This window comes from Xyrauchen texanus, chromosome 10 (assembly GCF_025860055.1).
Source record: "Xyrauchen texanus isolate HMW12.3.18 chromosome 10, RBS_HiC_50CHRs, whole genome shotgun sequence".
Classification (NCBI taxonomy): Eukaryota; Metazoa; Chordata; class Actinopteri; order Cypriniformes; family Catostomidae; genus Xyrauchen; species Xyrauchen texanus.
The window spans coordinates 38295343-38312759 of NC_068285.1; the positions used below are offsets into that span (position 1 = coordinate 38295343).

General features: G+C 39.1%; 1 protein-coding gene across 1 annotated transcript in view; it reads right to left on the reverse strand.

The window, feature by feature from the left end:
* The window catches only part of jarid2b (jumonji, AT rich interactive domain 2b), a 148503-nt gene that overhangs the window by 36494 nt on the left and 94592 nt on the right, over window positions 1–17417 (reverse strand). The window contains exon 4 of the mRNA XM_052136285.1: window positions 10372–10541. Within this exon, the coding sequence (XP_051992245.1) occupies window positions 10372–10541 (170 nt within the window). The remainder of the gene's footprint in view (window positions 1–10371; window positions 10542–17417) is intronic.

The window sequence follows — 17417 nt, forward strand, 5'->3', positions numbered from 1 at the left end:
TATCTTGCACTTCCGTTATTGGGGGAGGGAGAATGAGAGCACTTTAAGGGGCAAGGAGCCAATCGTTCACAGACCTAAGGGTCAGCAGGGGTCATGCATGGGGGAGGGAAACTTCTGGTAAGGCAGAATAGCTATTTCTGCCAGCCTAAAATCTGTACTTTGCAGAAGCTGTAGTCTCATATCTGTTTAAGATGTTATTCGCTGGTCAGGGGCTCTTCACCCGAATGGGTTTTGCATCTATCCACACGGTTTTTCAATGGTTGACCTATGTAAACATGCACTCGACATATACTTGACATGTCAAGTTAAAAAGAACTTCAATTGGTAAAAACGTGTCTCAGGTCACCTGTTTTCTGATCTACTCGTAGTGCAGCATCAAGCATCAAAATCAGCTATAGGCAGAATGCAACAGAATGGAATGTTCTCGAGACTTGACGTTTATTTGGGGGAATTCTGCATAATACAGTGAGAAAAACAATGCAATGTCCAACAGAAAGTGTACATCTTTACCGGCAGTGCTTTGAAGGGGAAGAATTTTAAGATGCAACTTTAAGAGAGTCTTTTATGGTATAAACTGTTTAACAGCAAAAATACAGCATGCTGTCAGCACAGTAATTAAACCACTGCTGATGAAGCTATCAAAACTTAAGAAAATTAATTTAATAATTATTTTTGATTAACTAGTCAACCTCACAAATTGACTAGTCGTTGTTGGACGACTAGTTGACTATTGTGACCTGTCCCTCCCTATTACTGAGTACCAAAGGGAATTCAAAGTAGGGAGTAGCACATACATATAGCTCCCGGTCACAGCGGTGTGCAAACTGTTTTTATGAAGAGAATCACGCACCATCTATCTGGCCCTCTCTCCCTTAACCTCTTTCTTGGGAGCCGAATCTAAATCCTCTCCCAGAGAGAAAGAAAATAAAAACCAGACCTTCCCCAATCCTCAGTTATGTGTGCATTCATTTTGTTACAGGTTGACACAAATAAATATGAATGAAGGCATCCATTACAATTGTCTTTTTTTTATTTGAGCACAGACATAATTACAAAGAAATGCTCTACTTCCAGAACTCTTCTTTTGTCCTGTTTCAGAAGGCAAAGGGGGTTCAAATTTAAGCTCTGTGAAAACCAATCAAAAGGGGCCAGCCAGCAGTACACACTCTGATTGGCTGGCTGGTTGCCGTGCGGATTGTTTTGATTAGACACATGTTAAAGGAGTGAGAAAGTATCCTGCACTCATTTGTGAGAAACAGCTTAGTGAGAGAAATGGAACAAAATTGTAATCGTTATTTTCAAAGCAATCTTCCCCTATGCAATAGCTCTAAAATCTCACATTTGCATCCATTCAAATTCACCACGTCAAGACGATTCGCATCAAGTGTCAGTAAATGTCATTGGTTTTTGCATGTCTAATAATCAATCATTATTGACGGCAAACATTGATATGCCTTAAAATGCCACGTACACTTAAAAAAGTTTCAGTGAATAACATTTTCCATGGAACTTCCATGGAAGAAAGTCATACAGGTTTGGCATGAAATTAGGGTGTTAATTGTAAATGATTAAAATTTTTCATTTTTGGGTGAACTATTCCTTAAAGAGAGACTGATTTGTACAAGCCACCTAGGCTGAGTATAGGCCTGTTCACACAAAGTCGTTCCGAACTTGCTTCCATACGGTAACAAACTCTTCAAAATGCATTCAAAAGAACATAATGAAACTGTTATGCCAAATTAGGTAAACAAATGCTTTAAGAGCATTCATTATATTTATCTCTAACAGCTGAAGGTGCAGACATGAGACTGATAAAACAACAGCACTGCAACAGGGCCACCTACTATACAGGAGTGAAATCATTTTTAGTTTCCTTTTTTATGGACTCTGTGTGAATAGACCTTCCGTCAGAGGCTCGTCATGCAAAATCGTCTCGAATTTGGTGTGAACAGGCCTTATCTCTGTCTGAGGTTGATGGGGTACCTGTCAGGTTAACAGGTTTCAGGAGGGTTGAGGTCCTTTGCAGTCTAGTGGAGGGATTTTAGGCAGTTGGCTGCCGGCACTATATCCCATCTATCTGACAGCATACACTACACAGCAGCATGCGAAGGGAATGGGGGGTGTTCAAAAATATTGTCTCTGGTCTGTGGCGGTCGCAAGAATTCGAGGGGATTATGGATTATATCTCCTTTCATTTACATCTCTGAATGTCTGCAAATCCATTAACCCAGTTTGCCCTCTGCTTGAGGAGCGCCGGGAGCATTTAATCAGCCTGCCGCCTCACCGCACACGTCAGTGCACTTAATTGAATTGAAATCAGCTATCTTTGTTCTTGTGTAGCGCAGTGGATATGCAACACAGAAGCAAGCCGACACACATGGCTGCCATTTGAATGCACCTCCTGTGGCCAGGCAGAACCTGTAATGGACTTTAGGACATTTAATGATACCTGAGTGATGTTGGAATTGAACTAAATGATAATCCACAGCACAAAGTCATTCCAACACAAATATACATTTTGTTACAACTGTCTGTTATGTAACACAGGGGTAATAGAGCAGGTTATTCATTCACTGTTATCTCTACCTCCCTGAGTTTACTTTACAAGGTGTGTGTGTGAATGTGTGTAGATCATACAACAATAGTGTCACAGATGTGGATAGGGTTGGGAAGTGAGAACCAGTTCTTATTCACTCTTTTATAAACATCCGGGAATGTAATGATTTTCATGACGTTCGGTTTCAACAAGCATAACACTACAAGTGAAGTCTGACTTGGGGACAAATGTTCTTAAAGATTTGGAACAAAAAGACTTACAACAAAGTCTCAAACCCATAAAATGATCGGCAATGTGTATGTATGTGCTATTAAGGCATCTGAAACTGTAATCACTGACAGGTTGTTCATATGACTATGTGTTTAAGGGTGAGTAAATTGCTTTCTCTGTAACACAGTTTTGTTGTAATAAACTGAACTGTAATAAAAACAAAATAATTACTCTGAAACTTGCTGAGACACACACACACACACACACACACACACACACACACACACACATTATAGAAAGCACATAAACCTAGTCCTCCACAGATTTAAACACTCATCAGCGCATGCATTTAAAGTGGCATGTAGCGTCAAACCAACTCAGTGTTATGTCTGTGTAATTCCAGCATTGTCTCCACAGCACATTACTTTATATTGCATCAGGATATGTATCTAATGCAACACGGATGTTGAAAATAAAATAAAAAAATCCATGTCAAAAACAAAAACACACTCCTAATTATGCTGTTGATATCTCAGAAGACTGAACCCAAGAGATTACCATCTGTTCAAGACAGAAACAGAGACAAACTTTTATTTTCAGAAGACTGCCAGAGATATTGCAGGGTCCCATTAATGGCAGACAGCGTTCTATTCCACACGGTGGTCCAGTTAAATACTTTCTCTATGTCAGATAACACAGGGTTTCTGCAGGTTTCACAAAGTCAAATTTAAGACTTTTTAAGACCTTTTTAAGACCATTATGAATGAAATTTAAGACCTATATCACGACATTAAAAAAAAACGTACAAAGGAGAGTCTCAAAATTACTTGCAAAGAAAATGAATTTATTCAAACTGAACATAGTACTGAAGACAGCATTTTTGAACTACAGAAAAAAAACAGAAACATATTGACGTGAGTTTGCGGATGCGTGAGTGTGCACTACATTGATCTCAGCTCTTCTCTCTTGGCCAGAATCTCCTCCTCAATATTCTTGAGCTCAGCTGATTTTTCCTTGCTGGCCCTCCTAACATAACTTTATATATTTAGGCTATTTAACTGTAACATTAGCCTGTTGACTTATGTTTGACTGAATCTTTTAACTTGCTTTATTTCTTGACTTATATAGCTTCTTATACCTTTTAGGCTACTTATACTTTAATAATGGCTATTATTGATCAATAAAACTGAAATTTAACAAAAAGAGACAGGGTTGTGTCATTTTATTTCATATAGCCTATGTAAGACTATTTTAATATATAGCCTATATATAAAATATCACCAACACGTCATGTATTTTTTCATGTATGGGAAGAATTTCATATATCAATTTCCATAATAACATAATTAAAATTGCATTTCGAATCGCTGTGAATACGGTAAGACAGTGGAAGCTCAGGTAAACTTCAATCACAATTTATCTTAACCAAAAACTGTTTTAGTATTAATAAAATTAATAGAAAGGTTGGTAGCTAAGAGTAAAAAAAGATATTAATTTTTTCATTCAAAGGATTGTGTCATGTTACAGCTATTATAAGCAGCACACGCATTAGCCAAATGACCGGTGTTTGCTCTCCTGATCACAACAGAAGTGACGTAGATAGTGACGTGTGCAAAACTGTCCCAATTCTGCATTTCACAGCTTCGGGCCCTTGCGCACTTACTCTGCTAAGTGCACTTTCAACAAGTGTCCACTTCGAGGAAGACCTTAGGGCGTAGTGTGGATATTGGGGCAGGGCCTTCCTGTTTTCGGTCGAAGTCCACAGTAGTCGATTGTCGAGTTCAACGCGCGCGATCATTGGTAACTAAGCAATTCAAGAGAACGCGCCCCATTTAAGTCAACAGGGTGCACGTTTTAAAAAGAGGATAACACGGTGTAGGCAACACCGATTTTTGTCGTTGTTCTCTGTACTGACAGCACTCCAAATTTACAAAAAAATTAGCTCAATGTTAAAACTGACCGGAGTTCTCCTTTAATACAACAGAAAATACCACTCTAATCACCCTTTTGCTAATGAAAAAAAAAAAATCTATAAACAAAGTCGTAACAGCTAAAATAATTTTAGCTAAAATTTATTTCTTTGCTAAAATAAAACATTTACTTACTTTCACATGTTTCATTAAGTCCTCGGCAGTTGCATGACCTATGAACTGGGATCCCAGGTATCTTGACTGCACCTGCCCGCCCTCCCAAATACGTACGTGCAGGTCCAGCTGTTTCGTTTTGGTGGTGCGATTCAGACTTTCGTCAAACATCAGCACGAACGGTCCCGTGATTTTGGAAATTAGTTCTCTTTTTATAAAATCCGCTATTCCAAAGCGCGTAATGTAGGACGTTTTATCTGTCCCGCATCTGAAGGATTTAACTATATCAGAGTCCGGAAACAACTGAAACAATTCCCCGATTTCCTCATTCGCACTGTAGGACTGGTGTCTTGTCACCGTGTGGAGAACCCAGAGCACCTCCGCTTTTAGTGTTGGCTCTGATCCAAAAGCAACACGGAGGTCGATTGCGGGAGTTGCGGAGCTACTGTGTGGGCCTAGCCTAGGCAGTGTAGAAGTAGTGCTGGAGCCGCCAGATACTTGCAAGAACTGGCTGATGGCTGTCGTTTGCTGGAGATCCTTCACAGCAGTTAGATGTTTTTCACTTTTTGAATGAGACTCCAGCGCCTGTACACCCAACGTTCCCAATTTAATAGCTTTCTTGCATAAGCAGTAGGCTTCAAATGCGTTATTTGCAACTGGCTTTAACCAAGCACGAAATTCAGATTTTTCAAGCCAAGTATCGCTAAACTTGCACTTCCCCATAGCTGAATAAAATCCGTTTTACGTCTTTCTGTGGTATCCGAGAGACTCGCGCCAATAACACGAAAGCTCAAAGCTGATTGGCTGTTGCATGTTGGTCTATTTTGTAGTCGTAATACAGCGAATTATATTTGGACTAGCGAAATAAGAAACTACAACACCACGGAATAAAAAAAAAAAAAAAACATTCCAAAGCGCTGCGGGAGCATTTAAATGAGATTTACATGGACGTAGGAAAATTAAGACCTGTTTAAAATGATTTAAGACCTAGAACACAGTACTTACAAATTGTGATTTTAAAATTTTAGACTTTTTTAGACTTTTTAAGACCCCGCGGAAACCCTGTTACACCAACATTTCACTGGCAGACAGCCATAACAGTTATTGAAGGAGTGCCTATTTGACCCTGGCTATATTTACCCAGAATCTATTGATTTTGTGTTTACCTATCCTTTTTCATCCGTCCCCCTTATGAAGATCAACACTCTCTATTCACCGACTGCACCCTTATGACTGTAACAGACAAGCCAAAGTAAAGAGCCCTCTGAAACATATTGAATGTCAGAATGTCTTGAATGTCTTTATCCTTCCTTGACGGATAAAGCTACAAACATGGCATGATGAAAACACAACTTGTCATAATGTCAGTGTATTGCAATGCCGTTTGGCACTATAACGCTCCACACACACTGGCATGTCCTCAGTAGGGGAGTATCATCTATAAATAATACCGCTAGGAGGCTGGTGTTCAGTTATTGGAGTGCGTTCCACCATCTAATTGCCTTGGTGGAAAAAGCTGCTAAGAGAGTCACTAAGAGTTGAGGCTGATATGCAATACCCTCAAAGTGTGGACGGCACACATTTGACCTTTCCATTACCTCACAGAGTTGAGCCAAATCAAGGTATGGCCAAATTCGATAAGACCTCACTTGCCCTGACCACTTGCATGGGGTGAAACACATCTGATGCATTGCTAATCTTTAAAGCAGTTTTGTCAATCAGGATAAAGTTTTATGTGCATGTGTATATACTTTTATAGAGGTAGTGAGGGTTCCTCACTACCAGCAACAAAATTTGCACAAATGGCCATTTTTGTTTTTGGAAACCACATGCTTCTTACAGGATTTTTCTGGGCTGCTATTTTGACAGCCTGGTGAGAGAGGAAAGTTTATATTGAAGTCATGCAGTCAAAACCATCTCCCGGAAGGTTTGAGTATTGAGTTGTAAAAACTCCTGCCAGAGAATAAATTCAACATCCAAGAAGTTTTCGATCTCAAATTTTTGAACAGTGCAAAGGAACATTCTGCTCCTAATGTTTCCTTTACCTTTTATACATCTCAGGACAAGCATAAAACAGGAGAGAAACTTTAAAATTTTTTTATCTATTTTTATTCTTTTGTTGGATAACTGCAGACGACCGCTCTGATACTAGTAATTTAAACATTAAAATAAAATTTTTTGTAAAATACAAAAGGGCCTCACGTTAAGTCTAGAGTATACTGCTAATTTCTGCACTGATTTGTGGGGAAAAGCTGCAGAATTCTGTGGAATGGATTTAAACATGGTCACATATGTTAATTAGGGGAGTACTCTCATTGGTTGTTGAAAGCATTAGCAAATAAGCCAAAATTACTACAAAAACTAACACGCAAGGGTTAGGGAATGTAAAGAACTTTATGAATATAGGACATGACACCATGCAGGCTTGATTGTATTAAAATATTTGAATTTCACTGTATAGATACCTGTGTGCTGACATTGTATCCTACAATCATATGTGTGAAATGCATAACCTGGTTTACTGAGAGGTGGTATGTGAGTGTGTTTATTAATGTATGAATCCATGCAAAAGTGTAAAAGTTACCGCCCAATTTCCCTGATCCAGCTAGATGTAAAAATGTTGTCAGAAATTCAGGCTAACCGGTTAAGTAAATTTATGACAGCTCTTATACATATATAGATCAGGTGGGGTTTATTCGGGGCTGTAACTCTTCTTAACATTAGGCGCTTCATCATGTGGTCAGTAGCAAATGATCAGTCTCTGGTCGCTGCCATCTCACTTGATGCTGAAAAGGCGTTTGATATGGTAGAAAGGGATAATCTTTTTAAGATTTTGGAAATGTATGGGTTTGGGAGTACATTTATTGGTTGGATTAAGTTACTTTATCGACACACTTTAGCAGCGGTACAAACAAATGGATACATTGTTACATTGGGGGGGGTTACTACACTCGGTGACCTATGTGAGGGTGGAGTGTTGAGATCCTTTCAAAGATTGGTCCAACTTTTTGGGATTCACAGATCTCAGTTCTATAAGTATTTACAGCTGCGCCACCTGCTCTGTACTGTTTTTGCGAGTAGTTTACACCCCCCTAAAGCAGCAGATACCCTGGGAGTGGTGATTACTGCTTTTGGAAAAGGTCAAGAGGCATCAGTGTACAACTCCCTGCTAATTCAGAGTCTGGGGGACGGAACTTCAGTTTAAGAGATTGTGGGAGAGAGATCTATACTTGGCGTTGAAGGAGGGAGTGTGGGCTAGGATTCTAAAAATGTCAAGTCTGCATCTAGACATGCAAGGGTTCACCTTATGCAATTTAAGATTTTACATAGAGTCTACTGGACCCCCTCTAGTTTGCATAGGGTTGGTCTTAAAGACACACCCACCTGCTGGCGATGTCAATCAGAAAATGGAGACACAACCCATGTCTTTTGGGGATGTGTTAAGATTCAAGAATTTTGGTTGAGGATTCAGAGTATTATGTGCAAGGTTTTGACATCTCAAATGTTATTTTGCCCCAGATTATGTATTTTAGGATCTGGGGCAGCCATTAATTTGGAATATAAGCAAATTCTGTCTAGTATTATGATTGACAGATTTTATGGAGTTGGAAGTCGGCTGGAGTGCTCCCATTTCAGGAGTGGTGTTCAGAGATGGCCAGAGTGGCAGCTTTTGAGGAGGGGGTATCCAGAAGACTGGGGAGCATAGATATGTTTGTGGAGAAATTGAGCAAATATATTTCTTTTTTGGAGGGCACTCAGGGAGGGACAGTGGAGAGAGGTGTCGTGGATGTGTTTGATTACTGTATATATATATATATATATATATATATATATGTGTGTGTGACCACTGGGATGTTGTTGGGGGTTGGGGTGGTTGGGGTAGTGAGGGTTAAATATTGATTCTGTATGTATATGTTTTGCTGTTCTTTATTTAATAGATGAATCAATAAAATGTTAATCGCCAAAAATTTTTTATAAATTATGAGTCTGTGACAATTCATGCTGATAATTACTCAACATGAAAATGTTGGTGTGATAGCTCTTAACTCTGACAATCAATGGCTCTCTGTTTGCAGAGCATGTGAACTGGAGTTCAGCCACCATTAAAGGCTAGCACCACCACTGCCATGACACCAGACACCTGACCCTGCACTATAACTCCCCTGGCCACTAGGTAGTGGTGCACCCATCAGGACATTTGAGGACGATCACAGATATTTTTAACACCGAGATTGGTCGATACAGATCCAATCACTGGTTTTTCTTTTTTAAGTTCCCTTTGCTACACTTTTACAATTATATGCTGCAGTTATACAGTATAGTAATGCCCCACACAGTGAAATTACATTCAATTTACATTAATTGTGAAATGCTAACATTTATTTTATATGAAAACCATTATAAATAATATAGTTCCCTCTCAATCTCTCTTTATCCTACTGTCCCTGTGTCTCAATCAGTTCCCTAGCTCCCTGTGTTGTGAATCAATATATCGTGAACATATATTCGGGCACTGGCAAGGGTGTTCATCCACTGAACATTGGGACACATTTGACACAATTACCTGCTATACGTTAACAAGCTTGCATATTCAAGTGCAGCTGATATTAATCAACAACATCCCTGTATAAATGACACTATCAATTGTTTTCATTGAAGATATTCAAACCTAGTGTTATTATAACCAATAAATGGCATAAATAAAGATATACAAATATATGAGTGTATTTTAAACCTTCTTTTAACAGTTTCACTTTCACTTTCATGGTAATTATGAATAAAATACTATATATCTCTTTTAAATACAAAAAAAGGCTTGGACTGCACAGTTTTACACTTGTGATCATCTTGTACTACTAATGAAAGTATTGAGAGATCTGAAGACATGATATCGTTTCCGGTAAGGGAACATAGTGAGCAACGATTCTCCCTGGATTTTATGTTGCATTGTGGGATTTTTAGGGAGCATCTCAGTGCACTGGAATGTTTAGCTATTAAGAAAAATGTCAGACTCCCTGAACAGTGTCCTGACTACTGAACTAGGGAGGTGAGTCAAGTAACTCACGTTGCGTCACATATACTAAGATTTGTATTTGCATCTTTATTTGTTGTTTAATTTGTTCGCCTTTTTAATTTACCTGTTTGCAGTATATTTGTCCTCTCCATGTCTAACTGTACAGAATCACTACTGCAATGACTCTTGGGCACCTTAATATTTATAGACTTATTTTATACACCTTTTTAAAACAAACCGGCAATGAGCAAATGCTCATTCATTAGAGTGGCAGTGTGAGATTTTATGTGTCCAGCAAATAAAAAAAAAAAAGATCAGCCCTGAATCAAAGCATAATCGGCTGATCACAGATTTAAGACGAAGTTCAGCTGATATAGATCAGTGGACAATCAATTGGTGCACTCCTACCACTAGGTGAGCTGCAGGCCAGAAGTGTCGAGTTGAGGCTTCTGGGGCTGCCAGAGCAAGAAAACCATAGGGAAGGTACGAGAGACAGAGAAAATTACCTCGAAGGCATATGAAGGTGAGAAAGTCTTCCGTCTTGGGCTTGCGTCTGGAGAGAAATTGGATATGTGAGAGCGGCGTGGGAAGAGAGGGGTCTGCCATCTTCACTGGTGTGGTGCTGGGAGAGTTGGGTTGGGACTGGGCAAATTTTCTCTGCGCATGCAGTCTGGGCCTGAGATAAAAAAGTGAAACAATAAGACAGGATTAAAGTTAAGATGGCAAAAATATTGACAGGTTTCAAACAGGTTTCCTGATACTTCCCCATCTTCCATTTGTAGTCAAAACAGATAGTCCTGACCCAAACTCATGCCATTGGTTGAGCAAATATTGTAGTGTCATGGATGTCAGAATTGTTTGCACTTTCATGGGGAAATCAATCTTCAAATGGCTTACTTGCAGTTGTTTCTGCATATTGAACTGGGATAGGAGATTTTTTTTAACATAAAACATGAAATGTTAAATATATCAGCTTAAAATATACTTGAATTATAACATAGAACAGAGCGTTTATGGATGCACAAAAAATGTGTTTGTTTTTTTCCTTGCAAATCCCCACTTAGCACTGGGGCATGGATAACATTGCCCAGAGCAATACATTCCTCTTAATGCATTTGCTCTGGTGATGGTAGAACTCCACTCAGGGCCTATCTGTTGCCATGACTAATTCGGTCAATCTGAATCCTATTGAGACACGTCACTGTCCGTTTAGCACTCAAGAGCTGCTATTATTCAGGCAGTTTTTTAGCAAAATAATCTGACAAGACCGAAACAACGCTAGCGGTTGGTTGAGTTTGATACTTTAGACCCTGCAAACTGTTGTCCAACTCAACCGGCAACTGTTGATTCACATCAAGGTTTGAAAATGTAATTAAGTACTCCCTTACATGACCTCGGCAGCATCTGAGGACTGATAAATAGTACTAAGGATACATTAAAACCCTGACTGTCAAGGCTGGCACCTTTCTTAACATCCAGTTGAAGTCAGAATTTGACATACACTTAGGTAGAAGTCATTAAAACTAATTTTTTCAACCACTCCACAGATTTCATAGAAGCAAACTGTAGTTTTGGCAAGTCGTTTAGGACATCTGCTTTGTGCATGACAAGTAATTTTTCCAACAACTGTTTACAGACAGATTGTTTCACTTTTAATTGACTATATCACAATTTCAGTGGGTCAGAAATTTATATACACCAAGTTAACTGTGCCTTTAAGCAGCTTGGAAAATGATGTCAAGCCTTTAGGCAATTAGATAATTAGCTTCTGTCAGTTGGAGTCAATTGGAGGTGTATCTGTGGATGTATTTCAAGGCCTACCGTCAAACTCAGTGCCTCTTTGCTTGACATCATGGGAAAATCAAAAGAAATCAGCCAAGCCCTCAGAAAACAAATTGTGGGCCTCCACAAGTCTGGTTCATACTTTCCAATTTCCAAATGCTTGAAGGTACCACATTCAACTGAACAAGCAAAAGTATGCAAATATAAACACCATGGGACCACGCAGCCCTTTTCACACCAAACTACGTTCATCTCTAGGAGACAGAATGAGTCTCCTTCCTGGCATCTTTCCTCCTTCTCAGGAAGGAGACTCATTCTGTCTCCTACAGATGAACACGGTTTGGTGTGAAAAGTGCTAATCAATCCCAGAACAACAGCAAAAGGACCCTTTCAAGATGTTGGAGGAAACAAAACAGGTAGACAAGTATCTATATCCACAGTAAAACAAGTCTTATAGCGACATAACCTGAAAGGCTACTTAGTAAGGAAGAAGCCACCGCTCCAAAACCACCATAAAAAGTCAGACTACAGTTTGCAAGTGCACATTGGAACAAAGATCTTACTTTTTGGAGAAATGTCCTCTGGTCTGATGAAACAAAAATTTAACTGTTTTACCATAATGACCATCGTTGTGTTCGGAGGAAAAAGGGTGAGACTTGTAAGCCGAAGAACGCCATCTCAATGTTGTGGAGGTGCATTGCTGCAGGGGGGACTGGTGTACATGATATCATGAGGAAGGAAAATTATGTGGATATATTGAAGCAACATCTCAAGACTCAAGTTAAAGTTTGATCACAATTGGGTCTTCTAAATGGACAATGATACCAAGCATACCTCCAAAGTTGTGGCAAAATAGCTTAAAGACAACAAAGTCAAGGTGTTTGAGTGGCCATCACAAAGCCCTGACCTCAATTTGAAAGAAAATGTATGGGTAGAACTGAAAAAACATGTGCGAGCAAAGAGGCTTACAAACCTGACTCAGTTACACCAGTTCTGTCTGGAGGAATGGATTAAAATTCCAGCAACTTTTTGTGAGAAGCTTGTGGAAGGCTACACAAAATGTTTGACCCATGTTAAACAATTTAAAGGCAATGCTACCAAATACTAACATATTGTATGTAAACTTCTGACCCACTGGGAATGTAATGAAATACACAAAAGCAGGAATATATCATTCTCTCTACTATTATCCTGACATTTTACATTCTTAAAATAAAATAGTGATCCTAAATGACCTAAAATAGGGAATGTTTTCAATGATTAAATGTCAGGAATTGTGAAAAACTTAATAATAAAAAATAAAAAAAGCTATAAATGTATTTGGCTAAGGTGTATTTAAACTTCAGACTTCAACTGTATTTATCTCTCACACTAGCTTAATATGTATTTTTCCTCTTGAGGTGTGCAACTCCCTGACTCTGCATTTAAGTTCAGCTATCTCTCCAGGAAAGCCAATGGCATGGAATTGTAAAAACAGAGAAAAGTCATACATCTCAATTTTTCCTCCACCCTCCACACACTGCCAGCCAGAGGAGGCATGCATACATACACTTTCCATTTCAACAGCATTTCATCATTTTACCCACACTCACTCCCCTCGGCCCGCACCTGATATGGTGCCAAATATGTTCTCCCACATAAAACGAGAAACAAAACAAAACAAGGCGAGGTGGGGAGTGGGGGGTGGTTAGAGGACAAACATCATTCAGTCCTATACAAATTAATCTCATATTCAATCACAGGCCGCTTCCTGAGATGTCTCGCCAACACCGGCAGCTTTGACGAAGTCGCAACAGCATCACTAATCAATTCTCGACTGCGTTGTCTAAGGCAAACAGATTGTTCCTCTCTATTTACTTCTCCATGTCTCTTCATAGCTGTGACTGATGGAACGCTGCCTCTGTTATGCCAAAAAAATAAGAACCAAAAAACATGGTGTTTCGAGCATCCAGAATTAATTTGGAATGATATACATTAGAGGTCAACAATATATACATTTTACCAACATATATAATTTTTTAATTATTCCTTTTTATAAGTTTATAAACAACGAGAGCTGCAAAGTGTCTTTGTTGTTATTAGATGTATGTGAATCATAAGTTAATGTTAATGTCCAAGTTGATTTCGACTGACGGTGTCCCTAGAGAAAAGGGAAAAGGTCTGTTTTCATTACCGGATCACTAATGATCTACTTTGATGAATGATCATCTATTGCTGATAAATTACTGCTCATAGTATTTATTAGCCTATAAAACATTGTTTGCTTAATCATGTTTATATTGTAATACATTGTATATGATTGCAAGAGTGCATGTATTAGGCCTAAATTCCCTGGTTATTAGAGTCCCTGGTGTATTTCGGGCTTCTTTACAGTTAAAAGTCCTGTGTTATAGACCAATTCTACTTTCTGTTTGATGGTTATTAATTACTAAATAAACTGTATCTAAGATTGTATTCAGTTCTGACTCCTGTAGCCTCTATGTCTGTGCCTTTTACAGTAAGGAAAGACTAAGAAATATTTTAAACATACAATAAGTCTATTGTACACTCTAGATTAATCTGTTATCAGCCTTTTCCACCAGCTTAGTAAACACTATCGGTCAAGCTCTTATGGACACCGCATCAGTTTACATAGGATAAGCTAAGCATAGCAAACCATTTAATATTTGTGTTCAGTTGGAGGATGTGAAATGAGGTATGATTCAAAACAGTTTTTTTCTCATTCAACGATTAAGCATACTAACTCCCCTAGCGACTGGTGAATATTTATGAGAATGGCTTTAATATAGCTAAAACATTTTACCATACCAACAAGTCAAGACAAGTCTCTTTCCAATTTGTATGCGCTGTGTATGTGCTGAATTTGTTGTCTGTGGTTTGATAATCTAGAGATTATCAACCCTCAGACATAAAGCATTACATTTGCAAAGCCTATTTCACCCCTATAATAGGCCTTTATGTCAACGTTGATGATGCAACAAGTATTTGCATTGTGTTATGAATTGTGTTCTGACACATTTCGCAACACCACGGTGAACAAATCAACAGGCATCATAGCTAGAAGCGTTTGTGTTCAAATTCATAGAGTATATTATATATACATCATCGCACAAAATATATTTCAGGCCTTATGTTGATGTGCTGGACTCAGAAGACAGGAAAAAGGGATAAAAAGACTGACTGTCTCACAGACCTAAATATTAACAACAGATTAGAATGAACTCTGATTGTTTGCAGGAACATCCTATAGTGGACACATATATGATCTGCAATGTAATTAACTTCGGAAACAGCATCATCTTTTCAAATGGGGCTTGAAATTCCATACTCAAACACAGACATCAATCAGTGGATATTACACAGGCAAAAAGTTCACTGTAAAGTTGGATATACAGCTGGAGGAACAAATGACAGCTGAGTGGAGATTTCAGCCAACAAACACACTCATAAAAAGTAGCGCTTTAAACGATGATGCTAGAAAAACAACAAAGCACTTATGAGCCAGCCAACCACCCCATTATTTATTGATTGCTGAAGTGTTTCAGGCTGAGGCTTAACCTCATTTAGATCGGTCCAGGGGAGGATTTGTACTTTGCAAAAGAAAGAAAACAATCTCTTTCTCTTGGCATGGTTTTCATAATAAACCTAAATATTATTTAGAACTCAGAGTTACTTCTTTTAAAAGTGTTAATAATGCTAAGTAAGAGAGTAATTCAGACAAAGCTGTGCAAAAAAAGAGTCCAGTTAAAAAAACGAATGCTGTCATGGTTAACAGAGTCAGTCTAGACTGCTCTGAATCTCAGAAACTGCATGCTTTTATTGGACTATTTATCCTATCTGTTCCTCATTAAAGGGCATAATGGCCAACTGTTTGGCATGCAAGTATACAGTAGAGTTGAGATAGAGGTGCATGCTGGGATAGCCTGCATGACGTAGCAAAATCGCTACACAAAACGATTTTACAACTTAATGTCCGCCGGTCAACACAAATATACAGTGTAAATACTGCACAGACCTCACACAATGTACTTCAAGCAGACGATTGTGACAATACAGGGTTGGGCAAAAACCTACTCTCTTTATTGCTAAGAAGTAACAACTTTCCAGGGAAGTTATTTTGGATCATGTAGACTTGTCAACTTAAAAAAAAGTCTGTCAGTCAAAATGAACAGTGCTCTCCAGATGAAGTTTGCTTCACATTCAAGCTTTCCTTCAAACAGTGGTATACAATGGTATATTTCATACCATCTGTTTTTCTCAGAGAGAAGTCTGTAAATTGCAACATGAGTGAGAGGGGTGGAGATGGGATCCAACCACATCCTACAGATAGGATGGGTGAAGAGGGGACATGAGATTGACTGATCTGGGCCTTTGGGTTCCGCTGGTCTTATCCTTCCTCAGTAGGTGAGAGACAGTGCAACACAATAGCCCCACGGAGCTTCCCAGTCTGTGCACTCCTTAATAGGACAGATATGGTTGCTCTTACAATGGCAGTCTTTTAACAAAAGGCTCATGCATAATTTACAGCTGATAAAAACCACAACAGGGTAAGGTCACTACAGGAAATAGGTCTCTGATCCTGTTACCTAGCTCATTGTAGCCCAAAAACCTGTGATGATGAGCTGTGACTGAGGTCAAGTTTGAAGAGTGAAAACTGGATGCATTTCTGTTTAAACTCTTTTAGAGATCAGATTGATATTAACAGATATGACCATAAGGCATCTGCACATGCCGCTGGCCTCAATGCATCTTCCTCTAACTCTTCCTCCAATTTCAATGCATCAGCCTCAAAACCTTTCCCTAGTTTCAATGTATTTTCTTCCAAACCTCCCTCCAGTTTCAATGTATCTGCCTCAAAATCGTTTTCCAGTTTCAATGTATCTGCCTCAAAATCTTTTTCCAGTTTCAATGTATCTGCCTTCTTCCAGTTTCAATGTATCTGCCTCAAAATCTTCTTCCAGTTTCAATGTATCTGCCTCAAAATAATCTCTCTCTCTCCCTCTCTCTCTCTCTCTCTCTCTCTCTCTCTCTCTCTCTCTCTCTCTCTCTCTATCCTACACATGTGTATAATAGTGTATTTAGAATAGTGGGACGAAAGAAGACGTCAAAGAGAGAATGAAGATTTCTGGAGGTCGGTCCTGCTGGCCAAGATCTAGAGAGAGCGAGAGTGAAAAAGTGAAGAAGGGGAAGAAGAAAAAGAGAGTGGGCCAAGCACCTGCTGGGGAGATGCGGAGGGAGGGATTATGGCAGGATGTCCTGATTTATCCTCCTCTAATCCCTCTGCCTCACACTTCAAAGAACGCCCCAATCTGATGTTACATGTAGGGTTCTTCTGTCGTTGATTAGCTTTTGGGACAGTGGCAGGAGAGAGGAGTTAGTCCTGCCACACCAGAAAGGAAAAGAAACAGGGATGGATACACAGAGCTAAATGGAGGTTAGGAGGCGAGGTGAAGGGGTGTGACAGAATAATTAATTAACCTTTGTGCCTTGCTTTATAAGCAACAGCTGTAGTAAACTGGACTGAACCAGAGAGGAGAACACCGCATGGTATATGCCAGTTGTACACACATGAATTTTTGCATGATGCTGTCACGCAAAGTTTAGATGCTTTGCCTGCTTCACATTACATCAAACATGCTAATGCTTAATTATTTGCATACCGAGTTTAAAATGACTTGTGCTGGAAAAGTAGCCTGGGGATTAGTGCGAGTAGCACATGCTCTACTTATGTGTGCAACCAGCTTAAGTCAGTTCCTGATGCCATCCTGCT